Below are 22231 nucleotides of genomic sequence, written 5' to 3' on the forward strand. Positions count from 1 at the left end.
TGGTCCCACTATCTAAATGTAAGGCCTAATACCATCAAATACTCAGGAAAAAACAATAGTGCAACTCTTCATGGTCTTGGATCAGACGACGGTTTTGTCAAAGGGAAGAATAGATAAATCAGACTTCATCATCAGATTAAAGATTGTCATGTGACCAAGGCCACTGGGGAGAGAGTGAAAAGACAACTCACGGGGCAGGGCAAGATGTCTGCATATCTGATAAGGGTCTGGCTTCAGAGTATATAAAGAGTTCTTACAAATCAACAATAGAGAAAGAGGTCCAATTCAATTAAAAATGAGCCAAGGCTCTGAGTAGTTATTTCTCTAAGGAAGAAACACAAGTGGCCCTTACACACATGTGGGCATGTTCCCCCTACACACATGTGGGCATGTTCCCCCTTCACACATGTGGGCATGTTCCCCCTACACACACGTGGCATGTTTCCCCTACACACACGTGGCACGTTCCCCCTACACACACGTGGCACGTTCCCCCTACACACATGTGGCACGTTCCCCCTATACACGTTCCCCTACACACATGTGGCACGTTCCCCCTACACACATGTGGCACGTTCCCCCTACACACACGTGGCATGCTTCCCACCATTGCCCACTGTCATTTGATAGTCGTTTTCATATAAATTATGGGATGACACTTTCTACCCACCAGACGGCTACAGTCAAAAAGGCAGATACATGGCAAACACAAGCAACCATGTGGAGGAATCAGAGCCCTATCTCGTATGGGTGGAAACATAAAATACTGTGGAAACTGGTCAGTTCTTAGAAATACAGAATTTAAAGTTACAGAATCCCCAGAAACGCCCCCCCCCCCAGCTATATATGGAAGAGAACTGAAAACACAGGCTGACCTAAAACCCCGTGAGTGCTGGCGGAGGGGAAAGGGGGAGGTGAGGGCAAAGGAGCAGGGTTTCTCCTTGGGAAGAGTTTCCGGAATCAGTGATGACGGGTGTGTGCCTCGGGACGACTCTGGAACCCTCAAAGCGTATTTTTTTTTTTTTTTGATTTTTTTGAGACAGGGTTTCTCTGTGTAGCTCTGGCTGTCCTGGAACTTACTCTGTAGACCTGACTGGCCTCGAACTCACAGAGATCCGCCTGCCTCTGCCTCCCGAGTGCTGGGATTAAAGGGATGCACAACCACCGCCCGGCTCAAAGTGTACTTTCTAAGAACGTGAATTTTATGATATATCAACTGCATTTCAAAAGACAATCATCATCGTCATCATCATCATCATCATCATCATCATCATCATCATCGTCATCATCTAACCTGTGTCTGTCAGGTTGAGAATAGCCTAGGAGGAGCAGGGGGCCTGGAGCCTGGGAAACCAGTGCTGGTGGCCACCGTCACCACTGTGGATGACGCTGTAGCATCCTCATGGCTGATGTGTTAGCACCATGTGCTACAGAGAGCTGGTGCAGCCTTCAGGAGGTGTGGCCCAGCAGAAGAGAGTTAGGCCCCTGAAGGGGACATGGAGGTCCAAGCTTCTCATGCTCTCCGCTTCCTGGCTGCCAAGAGATGAGCGGCCCTCCTCCTTCATGTGCTCCTGTTATGATGCAATGGCTTTCATGAACCCCAAATACAGCCAAGAGACTGGACACAGCCTCTGGAACTCTAGGCCCAATCAAGCCTTCCTTGCCTTATCTCAGGTGTGTGTGTGTGTGTGTGTGTGTGTGTGTGTGTGTGTGTGTGTGTGTTTGCGTGTGTGTTCGTGTATGTGTGGGTACACATGCCTGCGTGTGCGCATATGTCTGTGGAGGCCAGAGGTTAACCTCAGCTGTCATTACTCAGGGCTTTTCCTCTCACTGGCTCAGAGCTCATCAATTACTCTAGACTGCTTGTCAGGGGGCCGCACACACACAGCTTGTCCTTGGGTCCCAGGGATTTACCTCAGGTCCTTGTGCAGGCACAGCAAGTACATATCTCCACAGCTCCACCTCAGGTATCTGTCAGGGGATGGGCCTGACCTTCCAGCCAGGGCTCAAGTGGCAGAGCTCTCTGCTTGTCCTGCACATCATGTGCTGTAGCTCTGTCCCGCACTGTTCCCCACTCTGGAGTGTCAGGTGATGAGTGACCGTGGTGGTTTGGACAGTCGTGGAGACAGAACTGACTGGGTGGAAGAGGATTTGGCAAGTCTAGAACAGACTGTCTCAGAGGCTGTCCTGTGGTGTGTCTAATAAGAAGGGCCTGAGGCTGCACTAGTGAGTTCCTTAACCTGATGTTTACAGAGTGCACCAGGTTGCGGATACTTTCTCAGACACACTGGACATGACGGAGGACACAAACCAGTCCTTCTTGCTCTGCTCTCACGGGCCTGCCTCTTAGTGGCCGGGGCATTATTGATGACCGCAACAAAAAGCTGGATGGGGTAGTGTCCCAGTTGTTAATGGCTGGCCAGTGCTCCCTGCTGTATTCTTATCTTCTGGGCATTGTAGGGTCTCTCTTCCCTGCCACACTGAGTTCAGATGTGGACACAAGGCACATTTGGGAGAATGAAAAAAAAAATAGCATGGCAGTAGCAAGAGGGATATAGATAGACGCTTTAAAACTCAGTCCCATGCCTTGCCTGAAATTCCTTCCCTCTGCTCCAAAAACAGTCCCAGAGGGGCATTGCCAGCAGCTGTGCCCCAGAGGGAGGGCACCATGGGGCAAAGCCACACTCTATCCTCAGTGGGCAAGGGCTGAGTTGAGGAACGAGTTCTCATTGGCTTTCATTCATTGAGGGTTTTTTTTTGTTATGCAGCAAAACCTAGTATAGCCTGACTAATACACAGTATCATTCTCTTCATGTGCCCTATGAGGGACATTAATCCACATCCAACCCTAGTATTTTAGAATATTAAGCCCATGATCTTAGTACAGTAATCCAAATGTAAAACCAAGATTCTGCAGGCACATGCTATTGGGCTAAGATACGTTCTCTTACAACCCAGCCACAGAACACCAGTGCATCCTGGGATTCTGATGAAGGTTTGAGTTTTAATTTTTGTGACTTAACCTTGCTTCTTCCTCCAAAGACCCAGAAGCAATACACAATAACCTCCTAAACACAACAAAATGTCTAAAAAACAAAGACCAGACACAAGAGGGCAAGATAATCCTCCAGGAACCTCACATAAGACGGTGACTGCCCTTGAACACTGGATTTGGCTCTGACTTGCTGGCAGCCAAGGTTAAACATTCACACACGCGAGCATACACACACATCCACACAAATAAATAAATATAAGAATTTAAAAACTAAAGTGAGGCCTCCATGAAGACTTCCTGATCTCAGGAAGGCAGCAGGGACAAGCAGAAGTCTGGGGGTCAGTATGGCCATTCTTGGCACCACACTCCTCCGATCTCTGGTGGACCCTTATGCAGGGCCGTGGGTCAGCTGCAGAGCCACCATCATTTCTAGAGATGCTGAATCAGCCTCCCGACAGCCTTGGCCCCAGACGTGAGCTCTTGACGAAAGGTGAGAGCGTGACATTAGATTAAATTGCAACTCGGCAGAGAGGTTTCTTTGAGACGCTGGCTTAATGGGTCCAGGCAGATGGTTTGAATTTGGACATATGGGGCCTGGGGAGAGAGTTCCAGGTGGAGGGAGCGATTTAGTCGATAAATATTTACCAAGAGCCTGCTTTGAGCCAGAGCCTGGTGGTGGGTTCTGGGGACACACAGATGGCCTTGGCCTCTGAGGAGGTCACAGACGAGGGGGACAGGTGCATAGACAATTACCAGTGCTGTGCCCAGAATGAGGGAGTGAACAGGGTGTGATGAGAGACGGACAGAGGCCTCCAAGGCCGCATGTGTGGTCCCACAGCTCCTGGGGAAAATCCTCCTAAGCCGCTTCTCACAGGCAAGGTGGAAATTTTACACGGGACGATGGCGGTACATTGGGGCAGGTGCTCAGTGTAGAGGGAGAGAGGCAGCCACAGGCTGGAGCAGCCAATCAGCCTCGAGGAAGGATCACCTCATCGCCTTGAGACTGGAGGCCAACCCCCAGACCACTGGAGGCCTCTGGCCTATTTGAGGAATGCAGACTTCATTCTCTGGTGGAGGATGGCATGGTCAGAGCTTCTTAATGGGCAGCCGGCCCTGGGAGGACTCAGCCAGGCACCCTGAGCCCATGTACTTACTGCCTAAACCGTGGACTGTTTCCTGAGACCTAGGCCTGGCTATTCAGGATGACTGTGTGTGACAGAGATCTGCCCTTGCTGTCCAGGGCGAGTGGCTTCAGCAGTAACTATCTGACACTTGGAGAATGTGACCTTAGCCTCAAAAGTCTTGGGCCACTAGGCTGTGAGCAGACTGAGGAGCTGCTGGCCAGGACTCTCCATCCTCTGCCATTACACTGTCTGCATTACAGTAAGCACCCAGAGGTGGGGCTTGGTCAGCTTTGGGAAGATTCCAGCTGTTCCCAGGAAGCTCAGGAGTGGCTCCCCCCCCACCTGCCTTTACTCAGACAACTGGAGAGGGAGGTAGAAGATAAGAGTTAAAATTCTTTAAAATTCCATGTGTTTGCCTCTTCCAATATCTGTTTCCATAGAAACATTACTGGTACAAGCCACTCATTTCAAAGCCAAGCGCAGTTCCCTCATTCCATCCAAATCCCTGTTTGCCTCTATGAATACAGAATGGTAAGGCCACGGAATGCAGAGGGAAGTTTGAAGTGCCCCTGTGTGCCAAACTGCCTGTTACCTGATTATATCAGAATGGCCAGAAAGCCACAGAAACCCGAGTATAGGGAGCTCCTGAGGTAGTCAGTGGCTGGGCAGCTTGGGGGTGGTCTAGCATTTCTACAAATGCGTCTCCTACACATGGCTCCCATGGACAACAGCAGCGTGTGTGATATTCACTCACTGTAACCTACCAGTGAAGCAGATGTGCATGGGGTGTTGGGTGGTGACCTCAGCGTGCTGTGACAGTGGCCCCCAGTGACTTGTCTACACTCAGTGAGTGTTTCCACTGTGTCTCTCCATATCATCCTCCTCCCCATCAACACTTGAGGCAGATGGGAGAACTGGCCCTGAGGTCACAAGAGTGGGAGAGCTGTCCCTGCCCCCAACCAGCTACAATACTCAGGAGAGCAGGCCCTGCACCTCACCTGGGCAACACAATGAAGCCAACCCTGCTGGCAGAGGTGTGGAAGGAGATGTGGGTGAGTTGTGAGTATGGGAGACCTGTGCCAACTACTTATCTGTCATGAGGTGGTGTGGGTGGGGGAGAGATGCTCCCCTTATTTCCCACCCCTTACTGACTGCAACGGACAAGCAAGATGACCCTCCCCCTTGCCAGCTGCTGCACTCAGGAAAGCGGGCCCTGCTCCTCACCTAGGTAGCACAGCAGAGCTGGCCCTGTTGTCAGAGGTGTGGGTGACCCAGCCCCAATGTTGTGAGCAAGGGAGAGCTGTACACGTTATTCATCTGACATATGGTGGCATGGGCAGAGGAGAGATGCCCTCTGCCTCCCTGCTCCCCAACCCCTCACCCATCAGCTCCTGAGACAGGTGGAGGAGTTGGCTCTGGGGTCATGAGAGTGGAAGAGCTGTCCCTGCCCCTTACCAGCTGCAGCACTCAGGAGAGTGGCCCCTCCATCTAGCCTAGGCAAGACAGTAGAGGTGGCCCTGACGGTGTAGGTTGAGGGAGAGCCGACCCTGGGGGCATGAAAGGAGGAGAACTGGCCCCACACCTCACTCATTGATGCAAGGGTGAGCTAGCTGATGCAATGCTGGAGAGCTCACCCTGGTGGTGAGGACAAGGGAGAGCTGGTGGGCTGAACAACCCTGCAGCTGCCCAGGCTCAGACCAGGGTTATGACTTGGCCCGCCCCAACATCTACCCCATCTATGATCTGCTGGAGTATGTGAAGGGGCCTGATCCATTGACTCAAAGCTGGAGGATCTTCACAACACAGGGCAACAACAGATTATCCAAGGAGAGTCTCAGTGACGGCCCAGCACTGATGGTGTAGTAGAAACCAGAGGCCTCAAGCCAGACCAATAACTCTGCAAAGAACACTTACTTGCAAGTAAAGATATATGGACAGAGAAGTATACTGTGTGACTCACTGTGTTACACAACAGCTTCCATGATGAGATTTTTAATTTTTTCCTTTTTTTGTTTTTTTTCCTATGTTTTTCTCTTAAATTTTGTTTTATTGGGGAGGGGAGTGTTACAGGGGCAGAGGGCAGATGCAAAGGGATGAGGAAATGAATGGGATCAAGATGCATGATGTGAAAGACAATGAATAAATAAAAAGAAAGAGAAAAACAACAACAACCCACTTTGCGATGGTCAGCTGGATGAATGGCCCCCTACAGAGGGAACGGAGAAAGAACCCTTCTGTCCAGGGCTGCGGCCACTTCCACATCATTAGTACAGGCTGAGCTGAGCTTCGTGAAAGTCATTTCAAACCATTTTTCTCAAATGAAAAAATAAATTCTCTCTGTCTGTGTATGTGAGTGAATGTATACATGCACACTGTCAATTCTTGGTCCTCATCTTATTTGATCTAAAAGCAGCACTTGGCATGGCTCATCAAAACTTCCTTCTTGAAGCATTTTCTTCTTTTGGTTTCCAAGACACTGAACTCATGTGATTTTCCTCCCATCCGCCTCATGAGTCTCCTGCCAGGTGTCCTTTGCTGCCTTCCGCCTACATCTCTGGATGCTGAGCATCACTCTGTTCCTGGATCCTTCCTTGGTCCCAACTCTACTCCATCCCTATGTCCTGAGTTGAGGTCTTCATCTGGAGTCTTTGATGTCACCTGCATGTTGACCTCACTCAGGTCTCGTCCGCACCCTACCTCTCTCCCTGAAATCCAGAACTGTATATTCAACACTCTCACTGTGAGTACCAGCCGTGCGGGCACTTAAAGAAACGTTATTTTCCTTTCTGCCAAGAATCCAAATTGTATTTTGCAAGCGTTTCAAACATCCTTGGCAGATTCATCAACACCTCTGGTATATATGAATTGCAGAAACAAGGAATCTTCCCATCAGTATGTAGGCAGAGGCGTGGCTGAGATGTCACAAGGAGCTCTGAGCACGTGTCTGGGACATCTGCCAGCCTGTGCCTGGCTCTGGAGATGCCTTGCTGTCTTTCTGTGTCCCCCTCCCTGTCAATGACCACGTCTGGTCACATACACTTCCTACGTCTATCCACATGTCACACTTCTCTGTGTCCCTGTTTGCTCCACTTTGGTTTAGGTCACCACCAACTCATGCTTGAACTGCTGCCATTTTGAACCTCTGGCCTCACCCTCCACCTGTTCTCACCTTACAGCCGTGAAAAATGTGACCATGTTATTCCTCAGACAAAATCTCCTTAATTTTGAGGTTTAAATTCATCTGCTTAGCACTCAAGGCCCCCCACAGTCTGGGCTCTTTCCTATGTCATCATTTACCTTCTTATTACTTCCTCAATGGCAGTTTCAACTTTACCCATCGAAACTATTTCATAGTTTTTTTAAGTGATAAAGAAAAAAAAAACCCATTCTATTTAACATATTTCAACAGAAACCCAGGCTAATGTAATACGTCAAGAAAAGAAAATAATGGTATACAGATTAGAAAGAGAAAAATAATTATCATGGACAGCATTATTTTCTAGATAGTATGTCCTGAAGAATCAACACAAAAACTCTGTGCTAATGAACAGTTCTAGCTGCTGTAGCTGCTTGTGTGTCTGTGTGTGTGTGTGTAGAACTCTAGATAACTGATGAAAAAAATTTAAGACATTCTGAAGAAACAAAGAGGCCGTATTTCATGTTCATGAACAGAAGATCTAACATCAGTTGACGTCAGTGCCCCCCAGCTTGATCTATGGATTTAGCGCTGTATTCAACAAGTACAAATGCAGAAAGCTACTTTGCAGATATTAATAAACTGGCTTTAAATTTTATATGTCGAGGCACAAGACCCAGAAGATTCAATGCAACATGGAGAATGTGAACGCAGGTCTGCACAGAAATCTGCCCACAAACGCTTACAGCAGCATTAGCTCTGACTGCTCAAGTCTAGAAGCAACTGAAATGGCTGTGGGAGATGGGAAGGATGCAGGATCTGTGGTCGGTCTGGGAAGTACAGGGTTTATCACCCACAGAAAGAAATTGAGCTGTGAACAGACGTGGAGGACCCTTAAATGCACATTACCACGTGAAAGAAGCTGGCAGACTGGATGATTTCAGCAATGTGGCCTTGTGAAGAGGGGAGGGTGGACGGACAAGTGGCTGCCAAGGAGGGGACGGAGGGTGGTTAAGACTTGGGACCGTGCAGTGTGGTCCTGTGACAGTGTCCATGGGACACTGCAAATGCAGCAAAGCCCACAGTGGCCTCACTGGATCGTATGCTAGGGCTCCAGTGGGAAAGTCTTCTCAAAGGCACAAAGTTGAGGATGTCTACCCCAGGACCACGTATGGAGCCGGGAGGGTACGGAAATGCAGCACTTTTGTGAAAGTTTTCTGTAAACCTAAAACCCATCTAAGGTATTAATGAAGTGTCAAAACTTCTAAACTGATGTACATAAACAGTAGATAAAATATGTCTGCAAAAGGTGAAGAGTGATCTTGCCAGAACCTTCCATGCCCTGTGTGCCTTTTCCAATGACATCCTTTCACCCCCACCCAGAGGTAATCATCATCTTAGATTTTAGATGAACAATTGCCTTCCCTTTATTTTAAAATGGTGTCACTACTTTTATGGATCCTTAAAGAGTATTAAATAGCTTCCATCTTTGAACTTGAAGTATGTGGAAAAAAATGCTTTAAATCTCACTCATGTCTTGCTGTGCTGCTGTGTATGTGTGTGCCCATGCGTGCATGACTGTGCGTGCGTGCGTGCATGACTGTGTGGGTGTGTGTGTGCGCACATGCATATGTGTGCTGACGAGGGTCACTCTCCATCTTATTTTTTGTGACAGGGTCTCTTACTGAACCTGCAGGTAACTAATTCAACCAGCCAGGTTAGCCATTGAGCTCCAGGGATCCATGTGTCTCTTCTTAGCCCAGGCTGAGTTTAAGATGCATGCTGCTACATTTGGCTTTTGTGTAGGTTCTAGGACTTGAGTTCAAGTCTTCATGTAAGGCAGCTTGCCACTGAGCCATTTCCCCAACCCACTGGCTGCTTTTGCCCATCTGCATTGAGGTGAACGGTCTAGCTGCTGTTCAGCTGCCGTGTGTGTTGCTGAGGTAAAGGGGTGCTCTCAGCCTTAGGTTCTCTTGAACATCCATGTGAGAGTCCCTCAGGCATAGTGTGGGGGTTTCTCTAGATAACTGTCCTCTTGAGACATCTTCACTGGGCTGTGGATCATGTGTATGTCAAACTGTTTCCTCAGGCTGGGCCAGTGTGTCCACCAACCTACCACACATAGCTCCATGCCCCCTGGTACCTCGCCAACCCAGTGAACTCTTTCTTCCCTAGTGAATCTGCCTGAGCCCTTTCCCTCTCCTTCACTGTCCTGTCCCCAACCCTAGGAGGCCGGGTCTGCCCTTACCCAGTGCTCCCCAGCACCTCGAACTCCCCAGCATGCTGGTCAAGGGAAACTGGGCCACAAACGTCTGTCTCCCCTGCCTCTCTGATAGTCCCTGAAGGCAGGGCCACACCTCAGTTACCATGGACCTCCAAGGAGTCCAGCTAATGGAGAGATGCCTCAGATGATGATTTTTGTCAGCACTTAGGGAGGCCAGGGGCTGGATAGTGGGCACAGAGCCCAAATGCTCAGCCTGCCCTGAGGGTGCCATGTGCAGCGGGGGTGTGGGGGAGTGAGGTGGCAAAAAAAGAATTCAGATCCCTTCCCCATGGCAGCCTTCCCACTAGTGAGCAGGGACAGTGGGGCCGAAAGCAGACTGCCCTGGTTGGAACCCAATCTGCATCCCTCACTGTCTGTGTGACCTTGGACATCTCACTGAAACTTTCTGTGCATATTATAGTTTTCTCATCAGGGAAAACATGAGCTCACTTCTCAGAGTGCTGTTACAAGGTTTAAATTAAGTGAGTTCGAATTTGTAACATGTTTAGAATGGTTCCTGGCATGTGACAGGTGTGATATCAATATTTATTACATAAAAATGAAGGTGGATGGGAATCAGGCTGCTTTCTGTAGGACTGTGGGGGTGTTTTTTCCCTTGGGCCCTGTGTGCAGTCTCTGGGGCAGATGTGCTCACAGGCCATCCCTGTCATCCTCCAGCCTTTTGTCCTTTGCCTTTCCTCTTACTGCACCCTGAAGGGACTGTGCAGGTTGGCTTGTGAGTTTAGTCCCCTCCCAGATAGCTTGTGGCTACTGTGAGATCAAGGCTGTAGCTTTGAATCCCGTGTCCCTGTGGAAGATATCCTTGGGTGCTGGGCTGGGCAGTTTGGGGCTAGCTCAGCTGTGGTCCTGTTCTAGGAGGCTGACGTTGAGGCTAAGTGTTGGCAGAGTTTGAGGAAAGTTCAGAAAGGCTGGGGAGGGAAGGCAGCTCAGGTCCGACAGGGCCAGGGGACTCAGCAACACAGCTCTGTAATAAAAGACCTTGGTGCTGAAGCTCAAGCCATCTATTTGATAGAGAAGGTTCCAGAAGGGAGCAGGACCCTGATAAAAGCTTGGATCGTAGTGGAGTTAGAGATCCCAGAGCAAACTGAGGTGCTGTGGGGGCAGGGGAAGGGACAGACCACAAAGACTTTCAATCAGCTAATTCCCTTCAGCCCAGAGTTCCTTCCGGGCTGACCTGAAAAGCCTGGCCCTGTAACAGAGACCTCTGCGTCCCGCCGTCCCGCCGCCCGGATTCATTGTTTTATTACCGCATTGAGCTGTACCTGGCAGGCAGTCTGGGAGAAACCTCAGGACAGCTTAGTGTCCTTCCTGGGAAACTATAGGGACCCTGCTGTGGGTTGACACATCAAAGGGCTCTGCTACCATGGCAACAGAGCAACAGGGCAAGCCCCAAATCTGAGCAGAATAAGAGGAATGTACCAGAAAGAGGTGTGTGAGAAGTTTCAACAGGTACCCGGGGGTGGCGGTGGGATAGGTGGGAGCAGAGTCAGTCTGGACCTGGGCTTGGACAAGCCGAATGGCCCTGGGTTGCATCCTGTCCCTCCCAGACTCAGTTTCCTCATCTGTGCTGACAGTTTGGAGCACTAACCTGGCAGGTCTGGATGCAGAGGCACCATTGATTGAAGGCAGACAGGCAGGAGGGCAGAAAGTCCCGGGTAAGCAAACCCTCAGCCACCAGGGCGGGGCGGCAAGAGAGGGATTTCATTTTAATGGTCCTGAGGACACACTTCCCATTTCCAGAATCTGCCACTCTGACTCCAACCCCACAGGCTTGTCCCTGCCGCAGCCTTGGCCCCAGGACCCCTGGCTCATCCTCACTCCACTGTAGACTCAGGGAAGGATGCATCCTTCAGGGACACCCTGGGCCTGGTCTCCGGTGGCCTGCCCCAGCTCAAGCCTTCCCTGGGCTCTTCAGTCTCATTTTCTTTGGCCCCTCCCCCGCTTTCCCGGGCCCTCTGTCTTCCCTGACCTGTGAGTCTTCCTCTGTGGGATGGGATGGACAGGTTCTTGCTCCCCCCCATTTTCACAGGCATGTGGCCCGTGCGCAGAGCTCTAAGGTAACTGTGTGACTGCAAAGACCATATCCAGGGTTCAGGGAACAGAGAGTGGGTGGTGGCATGGCCCCTCACCCGCTAGCTTATCGGTAAGTACACAGCCTACTTCTGCTTCCTTCCCGGGAGGATGAAGGTAAGCTCAGCATAGACTTTCCAGAACCATAGTGAAGATTAAATAGTGCATGGTACCAGCTACAGTCACGGTCACCATTGCCCAGGGACAACTCTTTCTGACCTCTCTATCCTGAGGGGTGGGTGAGGGACCCCCTTGACACTGAGTGGGTGAACCATGTTCTTCTGTTAGTTGTGCCTGATGAGTGGTAACCAGATGTATCTCCACACAGGCCTGGAAGAGCCTGTCTGACTGGGTGACTTGGCGACTGTCCCTTTGACCCACAAGCACAACTGCGCCATTCTGTCGCTCAGGCACCTTCCCCGGAGGCAGGCCAAGAATGGTGAGGTCTCCAGTCTCTTTCCTAAATGACATTCTGGTTGCACGGTTCCTCACTGGGCTGAATAACCCCAGTCCACCCCCCACCGAAGCGTGGCTGGGCATCCTGTTTGCTTGAAGGACACAAACCACTGTCCCCAGTTCACAGAACCACCACTTCTGGTTTAGTTTAAGAAGACACATGACGTTTTGTAAAAAAGTGATTCCCCTGATAATGAAGCCAGGGGTGTGGATATTCTCAGAGTCTTCTGGAATTTGCTACACTGAGATGACAGTAGACACCCCCTGCCAGCCAGCATCCACAAAGCCAAGCTCACTCGTGTGCGTAAAGAGCCAGCAGACACCAGGGGACTCAGGCTCCCCAAACTGGGGCACCTCACAAAGACCAGTGCAAGGCTTTGAACAAAACAGTTAAAACCTACGTGCGCATGCAGGGAAAAAGGGTCTCCCATAGATAGCCTGGGTTGGTTTTGACCTTGGATCCCCCCCCACCCCCCGTTGTGCTGGGATTACAAACTTGGGCTGCCAGGCCTGGCTCACAATGTATATGTCACAAGACTTTTCTGTGAGGCTCTTTATCTTAACAACAAACATCCAACATAGAACGTGTGGAAAGAAATCCATTGCTTGTTGCCTTGAATATCATACAGTAAGCAGGCGCTCTCAGAGTGTGTGTCCCTGCTTTAAAGGTGGGACACAAGCTGTGTAATTTCTCACTCGAGTGAGCAGGTACATGGGCGCTTCCCTGGTTACAACTACATACTCCTTTAAGTAGTCCAACCTTTTCCCTTAATCTCGCATTTATTAATACAATATTAAGTTGTTCCGTGGTACCTTCTATTTGCCTTTCCTGCAGTAACCTGTGTCTCAAATGGAAGGAGGTGGAGTTAAAGAGGAAATGGTGTGGTGTAGAGCCCACCACCGTGATGTCTGGGTGTCCCCATGGCGCCTGCAGCCTCCCTCCTGCCTCGACCTCTCACCTCCATGCTGTACCTCTCCACCGTCCTCCGCAGGGGGTCCACAGCCTGCCAGCAGATCAGGATGCACAGGTCGATCAGCAGCATGCCCCCCACAATCACAAGCAGCTTCTGGTCTTTGATGATCTGCAGAGAGAAAGAGCAAAGAGAGGCAGACATGAGAGCCGCCCAGTCAGGAGGAGCGCAGCCCAGCCTTCGCTTGGCAGTCAAGGTCTTGCCTGAGCATGGTCAAGGCTGCACCCAAACACGCACCCGGGCTTGCTGAGATCGGGCCACTCTTAATCTCTGCTCCACGGTGGTTCTCACCCTCTGGGTCTTTAGTTGTCAGTCATCAGTCATTACTGTCTGGCTAACTACTTCCTCCTCTCTCTTCCTCTCTTCCTCCTTTTTCTTTCTCTTCCTTCTCCCTTCATAGCCCATCTTCCTCCTCCTCCAGACACACTCTCCTGCACCCTAGGCTGGCTTCCAGCTCCCTATGTTGCCAGGAGTGGGTTTGAACTTCTGATCCTCCTGCCTCCACTCCACTGTCCATCTGCTAACAGGGAGGGGCCTGGGGACAAATCTTGGCAGCGACCAGGCTCACCCGTATTTCAGACTGCAGGTTTATTCCTCACACCTAGCCACCACATAAACAAAAGCTAACATGAAGTCCATCTGGAAAAGACTAATGGGAAAATAAACAAAGCTGTACGTAAGCTCGAGAAATATCACCAGCTCCGACTTTTAAGGATTACGGCCATTTCTAAAGGAGAAATAATAACTCAGGAAGCCTCACTGTAGCTATATAAAAACAAACAAACAACGCTGCCGATCAAATTCACACCAATAACTTTCCCCGGGGATGGAACGCGGGGCACTGCCCGGCCCCCAGTGTTCAGCTTCCGAGTGTCAGGTGACTGCTGAGGCTTTGTGGGAACATGGCCTGACCTTTGCCCTCTGGGGAGCCAGACAACCCCTCACCAGGCTTGAGAAAGTGTCTCAGGAGCCTGGGGCTCAGGACAGGCAGGAAGGGGCCCCTGCTCTGCATGCACCCAGGACATTCACCTTTCAGGGTGCTTCCCATTCTCCCACTAGTGTGAACCCAAGCAGTTTCCCAGGACCTCATGCCTCTGGCACGCCCTGTGCGAGCTCAGCCGACCTTGGAGACCAGGGCTGCCTCTCACTGGTGCACTAGGGCAAACCCCTTTCCCCAAAAGGCTCAAGGTGGAAGGTGGGGATGACACTGGGCAGTGGGCCCCGGACGGAATCCTGCCTCCCTTTTCTGCTGCTTGTGTAGTGACAGCCAGAGGGACAGACAGGAGGAAGGAGGCTCATGTTTCATCCTCTGAGGGTGGCACAGAGGAATGGACAAAGAACTTATTCTAACCCCAGGTGTTGCCAAATGCTCAACTGTATTGGGCTTCAGTTTTCTCCTGGATAAAGAGGGCCACTGATCCCCAAGTGACACAGCTGGTATTAGAATCAAATGAGATGAAGTGTGGAAGGCACTCATTGTGGGGTCTGCTTAGAGAAGATGCCCAAGGAATGGTACCTGTCTACCATTCTGGGTTTGATCATTAGTGATGCTGTGTTTGTGTGTAGGACAGTGACACCTAGGGGCAAAGTGTGACATTACACCTCAGCTCTACTAAACAGCTCTACCAAGCCACACATGGTGGAAAGGCCCCAAGAATATGAGGACATTGATAATTTCTTTTTGGAAATATTTACTGAGTACCAACATGGGGCCAATCTCTGTCCTAGGCACAAAGAATGCAGCAGTGAAAACAGAATCCCATCCTGGTGAGCATGCATTATAATGGGGAAGACTAAGAGTGAAAGATTGAACAAACCCGCCTGTGCACACCACAGACAGAGTGCCAAAGAAAATGATTCAAAACAATCCAAAGAAATGAAAGCAGGGGAGGGAGCAGAAGTAGTGCCGTCTTGGCTACATGCAGAGCCCCAGAGAACACTTCTCCGTGCTCACAGGTTTCTCTCTTTTTCCTTTCTAGATTTCTCTTAGTACCAGCCCCAACTCGCTGGGTTCTGCCCACGCTCGTGATATCATCTCCTGCTGCCTGTCTGAGCTAGTGGGTCACAGTGCCACATGCTTGCCACATGGCATCAAGGTACCAGCAATGACCAAGTATTTGGTTCTAGAGCCAGATCTAAGTCTGATGTGGACTAACTACCTGGGATCTTGGATACGTCCCTGTCCCTCTGAGCTGCTTCCGTCATCTGGGAAATGCTGTGATAAGTGTACAATTCACATTAGATGTACGTACGGTAACTGGTCTGCAGAGGCAGAGGCCAGAAGTGGCTAGCTCTTGTCAGTGTTACTTCTAACTGCTGTCCTGAGCAGGAGCTAGAGACCCTGGAATTCACTCACCACTTGTTTTTGTAGGCAACGTTTTAGGGGACTGTAATCACATCTATCCATGTGCACATCTGTCCCCAGCTGCTTTCATTTGTCAAGCAGAGAAGAGTCTCTGTAAATGAGACAGCAGGGCCCACAAGGTCGAGCATTTACCACCTGGTTCTTTACAGAAGAAACTTGGCTGGCCTCTGGCTTAAAACGGGGGAACATTCTTTATTGCTTAAAAACAAAGCAAACCTTCAAAATTAAAATTTTTGAGACAAAGTCTTGTTCTGTAGCCCAGAATGGCCTTGAGCATGGGAATCTCCTGCCTCAACTTCCCAGGAGCTGGCATTACGGGTATGTGCTGTCACACTCGGCTTGACTTCAGATTTTTGACTGGTCCTGACTGATCTAGCAGGGCCTACTCTCTGCTCCAAAGTGCCCCCTTCCGGGGAAGAACAGTATGGAGGGACCCCTGATGTTGCCTCATCCTGCCCCCTGCCCCTGCTGTCTCTCACAGCTGAACTGTCCAGGCAGCTGCTGGAAGCTCTCCTATGGCAGCTCCTTGGGTGAGCCAGGTGACTGTCTGCTTAGATGTTTTGTTGCTTGTGTTATCTTGGGGACAGAGCGAAGATATATCCGTCCTCAGAAAACATCTGCCCCAGAACAGAAGGTTCCTTCCCTGAGCGACTGCCTCCTTCCACACTTCATTTTGCTTAGTGAGAGGCGGAAGGAAGGCTGTAATAAGTTTCTCAATGTAAGACTTTATGATTGGTCTTCAGAAAAATAGTAACATGCTATAAGAATGCCGAATTTGGAACATGAAGTCACCATGTGTCGATGCTCTCTTTAATAGGTTTCTTTCCCCAAGTGCCTGTGACAATAGGGTCACGTGAGGTGAAGCCTGCATGTATGTCTGGGGAGGGCCTCCCACCCCGGGGGTGGGGGGGGAGGGAGGGGGCGGGGGAGCTCAGAGAGAAAGGGAGATGTAGGAAGACAGTAATGAAAAAGGCACATGATTGCATTTTTATGTTTATGAAAATCTAGTGTACCTATTGTTGGAAGAAAATGAAGGGATCCTCAGAACAGAATCCAGACTCAACAGCAGCCCACTAAAACGGGTCAGTTATACAAAACACTCACTGAGTGTTCTGGCACTGGCCTGGTGTCCGACTCAGAGGGAGGCAGTGTAAGGTGGTCCCTGGCTGCAGAAGGGAATGGGGCCTGCCTGGTGGCGAACGGGTGTGGGGCTTCCGCTTGAGCTTTGGAGATGGATGGTGGCGAAGGTCGTACAGCAATACGAACACAGTGTGCAAGTGCCTTGGCCTTGGGAACAAGAACTGGGCACTGGCTTTGTTGTGGCAAAGGTCAAGGATGATGAACACACCACCAGGGTGTGATGTCCTCAGAGGGGTTCCTCTGGGTTTAGAGCTGGTTCCTGGAGCAGGCAGAGGAGGGGAAGGTAGAGAGGGGAAACATGCCTCCCCCTGGCGATCATGTTGAAGGGCAGGCAGCAGGGGCTCCCGTGAGGTTCCCCGCAACCCTCCCCACCACGGGTTGGGTTTTTACATGACCAAGGTCTGTTTTGTTGTATTAGCTTTTTTGGTTTGTTTGTTTTTTGAGATAAGGTCTCACTCAGTAGCCTAGGCTGGGCTTGAGCTCACCATTTAGCCCAGGCTGGCTTTGGTCTCATGGCAATCCTCTGACTTCATCATCCTAAGTGTCGGGATTACAGGCAGAAGTCACCATGCCCTGACTTTTACTGGCTTTTTAAATTGTGGCAAAATACACAGTTTGTCATTTTAGCTGTTTTCAAGTGGACAGTTTAGCCTGGCTAACTGGGTAGAGGTGATTCTGTATGATTGCCGTCATCAGTTTCCTCCCCAGGGGCAAAGCTGTCTTCACTCCTGTGCAGGAAGACTGTCCCCTTCCTGTCTGTGACTCACGACACCCCTGATGTCACTTTCCCCACTGGTCTTCCCAGAGTTGTCCTCCAGGTCTCTGGGGACAGTCTAACTTCATACTCCCAAGGATCCTATGTTTCATCCACTGTTCCTGACAGTGTCACCTCCTTTTTAAAAGGTAAAAAAAAAAGTAACAGAAAAAAAGAAGTACCCCCCTCAAGGTGATGGGGGCCTTGTATGTCAGAGAAGCCCCTCCTTCGGACAGGCTGCTAAATTTCCTCTCAGGGGAGTGCATCCTGCTTTGGGTGCTGGCCCTGGGCAGCGCCGTCAGATGTGACCTAAGCTTGTGGTCCCTGGAGACACCCTATCCTTGCGCCTCGGGGATGCGTGCACCCCTAACTCCCGAGCTTTTCCTGAAATGTTCAGTGGGCTGCTGAAAGCTGGTGTGTTCTTTCTCTGCAGTCACCCGAGGGAACACGGGAGTAGGTGACAATGTGGATAACCCACTCGGCAGCACATGGAATCAATGCTATGATTCTTTCAAACCAGGGTAGTGTTGCATTAATGGTAGAGCAGCTCAAAGCCGAGCTGCAGAGCAGCAGGGTCTGGGCAAGCACCCCTTGGCTCTGAGGAGGGCTGGTGCAAGCATGGCAGCCTGGGTCCCGTGCCAGCACCCTGCTTCCATAGGGCTGGCTAGGCCCCAGAGCCTGCATTGCTAAGGCTCCCAGGCAAGGATAGCCCACACTGGGCAGCCCCAAGACAGGCCAGAGGGCTTTTGCTCTGGCTGTAGATCAGCATGGTTGTCCTTTGTTCTGCTACATTCACAGATTCCACCAACCAAGGCAGTTCACCAGGCAGCAGGCCCGCAGTGCTTGCATCTGTACTGAGAATGTACAGATCATCTTCTTTATGATGACTTGTAACAATACAGTGTAACAACTGTTTACACAGCATTTGCATTGCATTAGGTACTGTAAACAGTGTAGGTGTGTGAGGATGGGTGGGGTACACTGACGAGCACTCCATTTTATACAAAGGTCCCAAGCACCTGTGGGTTTGGTTGTTTTGGGTGATGTGGTGTGCGCATGCGTGTGTGCCTCTGTGTGTGTGTGTGTGTGTGTGTGTGTGTGTGTGTGTGTATGTGTGTGTGTGCGTTTCTGAACCCACTGCCAAGAGGAAGCTGAGGGACAACTGTATCACCTGGGAAAGTCTAGAAACTACTGACGTTCAGCTATATCCCCGGAGTTTTGAGCGCAAGCAACCTGAGCTGGATGGCTTGTGTTCATAATCAGCCACCGGACTAGAACCCATAGCCAGCACCAGGAATGGCGGGGGCGGCTGAGCCACTTCATCTCCCAGAAGGGAACTGTCACAGGCACTGTGGGCACAGAAGGCTGGAGGAGCAGCGCTGTGTCCCTCTCTCTCAGAGCAGCCTGCACCTGTCTGAGGCGGCTTGGGTGTCTGACAGATGGGGGTGGGGAGGAGGCAGGGCCCAGACCATCCCATCTAGCCAGGGTGGGGACTGCGTCTCAGAAAGCAGCTCTGACAGTGGGGATGGGGTGGTGGCCCTGAGGATGAAGGGTGTCATAGGCCTCAGGCAGGAGAGAGTGGCAGCTTAGGAGCCGATGCCTACTCAAATTCTGTCTGGCCAGTGATAGGAGTTTACGGGACAGCATGGGAATCCCACCACGGTCAGATGCTCAGTCACGCTTGGTTGACACCATGGTCACCCACAACATAGGACAAATGCTCTCTACTGCCTGGAGGCAGGGCTCCTGTCCTCTGAGGCACTCTTTGAAAGCCCCATCATTAAGATGGGTCCCAGCCCTGCTTCTCTTTCCTCTTTCAAAGAGGTCCCTGTGACCCCTAAGCTGCAGCCTTGATTCCCTAATGTCACCCCTGCCTTCCCCTCCAGCCTCTCCTTGCACCCTGTCCATGTGAACCCTAAATCCCGGCCATGCCAAGCCTTTCAGCTTCTAGACCGCCTGCTCCCTCCCACCACTATCAGACGGCCCACACACTGCACCCTCTAGAGGTGTGCAGTCCCCATCCTTTTTGCCCGATGACCCCCCCCTTCCTCCCAGGCACTTCTTACAGGAAGCCTTCCCTGAGCACCTGGTACCCGCCCCAGTTCTGTAGGACCCTACATGTCCCTAAACAGCTCCTGTTCCTGTGAGCTGTAGAGGCTTTGTGAACGGATTCCCTGGGAAGCTGTCATCAGGAGGTCGCCACTGAGTGTCCTTTGAATCATCACCAAGTTGCTCAGTACCTGCACACAGTAGGCGCCTAATGCCTGTTCACACAAGAAAAGCCGACTGAACACAGCCAACCGAAGTGGAGGCTCTTCTTACCTTCTTCTTCATCTTCACATTTTTGAAGATGGCATGGACCCTCCAGGTCTTCGCAAACATGGCCCCAAAGGCGGTTGTGTAGCCCACGGTGAGAATCCAGGTCCGGACCTAGAAGCCAGGACAACCACAGCAGAGTTAACATCTCCCAGGCGAGTGACCATCCAGCAAGTGGAACCTAGGTGCTGGGGACAGACATCTGCCATGCATGCTCGCGAGTCTCCAGAGCATCCTGCGGTCAGATGGATTCCGTAGACAGCTAGTACTATGGGGCACTCGCCAGGTCCTGGGCACTAGGTGCAGAGGTCAAAAAGGTTCAAATCCTGCCTCCAAATGGGCCACAGCTCAGAGGGTGCTACCTACCCAGCAAGTAGCAGAAGTCTCTGCACTGTTGAGGGGTCACTAGGGAGGCGAAGAGCCAGGCATCTTCCCACCTGCTCTCTCCCATTTCTTCCTCTCTCCTTCCTTTGGGTGGCTGCTGGTCCCATGCTTTGACTGACCTTGGGGACCCCGCTCAGGAATAAGGTCTTGCTTGGGCTCTGACATGCTTCTCAAGCTGAAATGTGCCTTGGTTACCAGCCCTGGTACTGGGAACAGCCAGTGTGAAGGAGCCTACACTCTGGGTTCCTGGAGGCTGAGACAGGATGGCTCCCATCTGATAGCTACCAGGGGGCCTCTGGGATGCCAACTTTATGCCAGGGCTGTAAGGACAGCCAGATGCTACCTTCACTGGCTGACTTGGATGTCTCCAAGGAGCCTTGGTCTCCCAGGACAGCTCCTAAGCCCCTGCCCTTGGGGATGCCTTTCTGGCAATGTGGCTCACAGGTGCACTGGTCCCACTCCATTTGTGAAGACAGAAACTGGCTGAGGAAGTGGCGAGGCCACTCCCTAAGCTAGGGAAGGCAGCCGCAGTCTAGCCATTGCTGAGAGACACATGTGACACATGTGAGTGGGGCACAGCACAGGTGGGGATGCAGCCTCTGTCTTCTTCCATTTACTCAATAGGTAGGAAATTAGACGGGCAGTGAGTGACAGTGTTGGTTTTTTGGAGGGTGGGGATGGCTACATTATCACCTACATTATAATGTGCATATGTAGTATCCATGCTGTCACCCAAGGATGCTAAGAAAGGCGGGGAACACGGAGGGAGGAGGAGACTCAGAGCATCCACTGTCCTCTGTCACAGTCACTGGGGTACTCACACAGCATTCACTCAGCCAGACACTGGTTGGTTCATTCAACAAGGACCATGAGGTCAGAGGCAGTGTGGATCGTGCAGACCACTCCCAGCCACCAGGATGACCTGGGAGCTGTTGAGTGAGGACATCACTATTTAAACTTACATAGTTCCTCACCTACCTGCCGAAGCCCCAGAACCCCAAGGCAGTGCCTTGCGCCAGAGTGGCCTTCTCTCCCCGACAGCATTTGTCTCCTCTCCAGAGTCTGCTTAACTCAAATGAGCTTCGTCTACACTCAGGAGCTGGCCTACCAGCTGGGACACTTCATTTGCATGGTCTCCCAGGCCCAAGGGTCGAATGCTGGGTCCTCGGCTGGTGGGGCTATTTTGGGAGGTTGCGGAAGCCTCATGAGGGAGGGTCTTGGAGGAAGTGGGTCGCTAGGGACTGGCCTTCGAATGTTAGACCCGGTCCCTGGCTCTCTCTGTCTCTGCTTCCTACCCACTATGTGGGTGAGCCGCTCTGTTGGGCCACATACTCCTGACTATGACAGACTGAAGCGGGACTGTTTGCCCATCCCTTAAGCTGTTTTTCTGGCTATTTCATCACAGAGATAAAAGTCTAAGCAATGGATGGTTCATCTCAGTTGTCAACTTGATGGGAATTAGAATCACCATGGAAACAAACCCCTGGGCGTGTCTGTGAGAAAGTTTTCTGATTAGGTCTGTACCCTCAAACTGTGAGGCAGCGTAAACTCTTCCTTCCTTAATCTTATTTCGTCAGGTAATTGAGGTGGCAGGGAGAAAAAGGATTCTCACAGCCTGCACATGCTTTAAAGTGACTCTGTCTAGGCCAGTCTCCTAGAGTTTTGGATCACATGCTATTAGAAAGTAACTCTTAGTGGGAGGAGAGATGGCTCCGTGGGTAAGAGCACTGGCTGCTCTTCCAGAGGATCCAGGTTCAATTCCCGGCACCCCCATGACAGCTCACAACTGACTGTAACTCCAGTTCCAGGAGATCTGACACCTTCACACCAATGCACATAAAACAAATTTAATTAAATTATTAAAAAAAAGAAAGTGACTCTTAACTGGAAACATACACAGGCCATGGGCATTTTTTTTATTTTTATAAAGGATGGAAAAGATGAAACAATGTCATTCTTTTTGCCTCATTCTGTGGCTCTGTGGCCAACAAAGATCTTATTTGGAGGCCACATGTCACTGCCCTGTGCCTGGCTTATGCACACTCCCTTTGACCCACGTTCTCTTTAAAGCCATCATTACCAGGCTACTTGTCTCTTTTGAGAGGGCCAATTTCATTAAGATTCAATAACATAAATTAAGTGAGTTAAAACTCGATGAGAGAAATTTAATCTGGCGTCTGGAAGCTGCAATGTGTTGCAGTGAATTGAAAGCAAAGAAGGCCAAGGGGCCTGGGTA

At 50.8% G+C, this 22231-nt stretch overlaps 1 protein-coding gene across 1 annotated transcript in view; it reads right to left on the minus strand.

Annotated features, from left to right (window-relative positions):
* Nucleotides 1-22231, minus strand: part of Gabbr2 (gamma-aminobutyric acid type B receptor subunit 2) — a 349015-nt gene that overhangs the window by 41528 nt on the left and 285256 nt on the right. Inside the window, exons 12-13 of the mRNA XM_059254316.1 lie at nucleotides 19618-19725; nucleotides 13025-13147 (exon numbers count right to left, since the gene is read on the minus strand). Coding sequence (XP_059110299.1) covers nucleotides 13025-13147; nucleotides 19618-19725 — 231 coding nt within the window. The remainder of the gene's footprint in view (nucleotides 1-13024; nucleotides 13148-19617; nucleotides 19726-22231) is intronic.

This window comes from Peromyscus eremicus, chromosome 2, assembly GCF_949786415.1.
Source record: "Peromyscus eremicus chromosome 2, PerEre_H2_v1, whole genome shotgun sequence".
NCBI lineage: Eukaryota > Metazoa > Chordata > Mammalia > Rodentia > Cricetidae > Peromyscus > Peromyscus eremicus.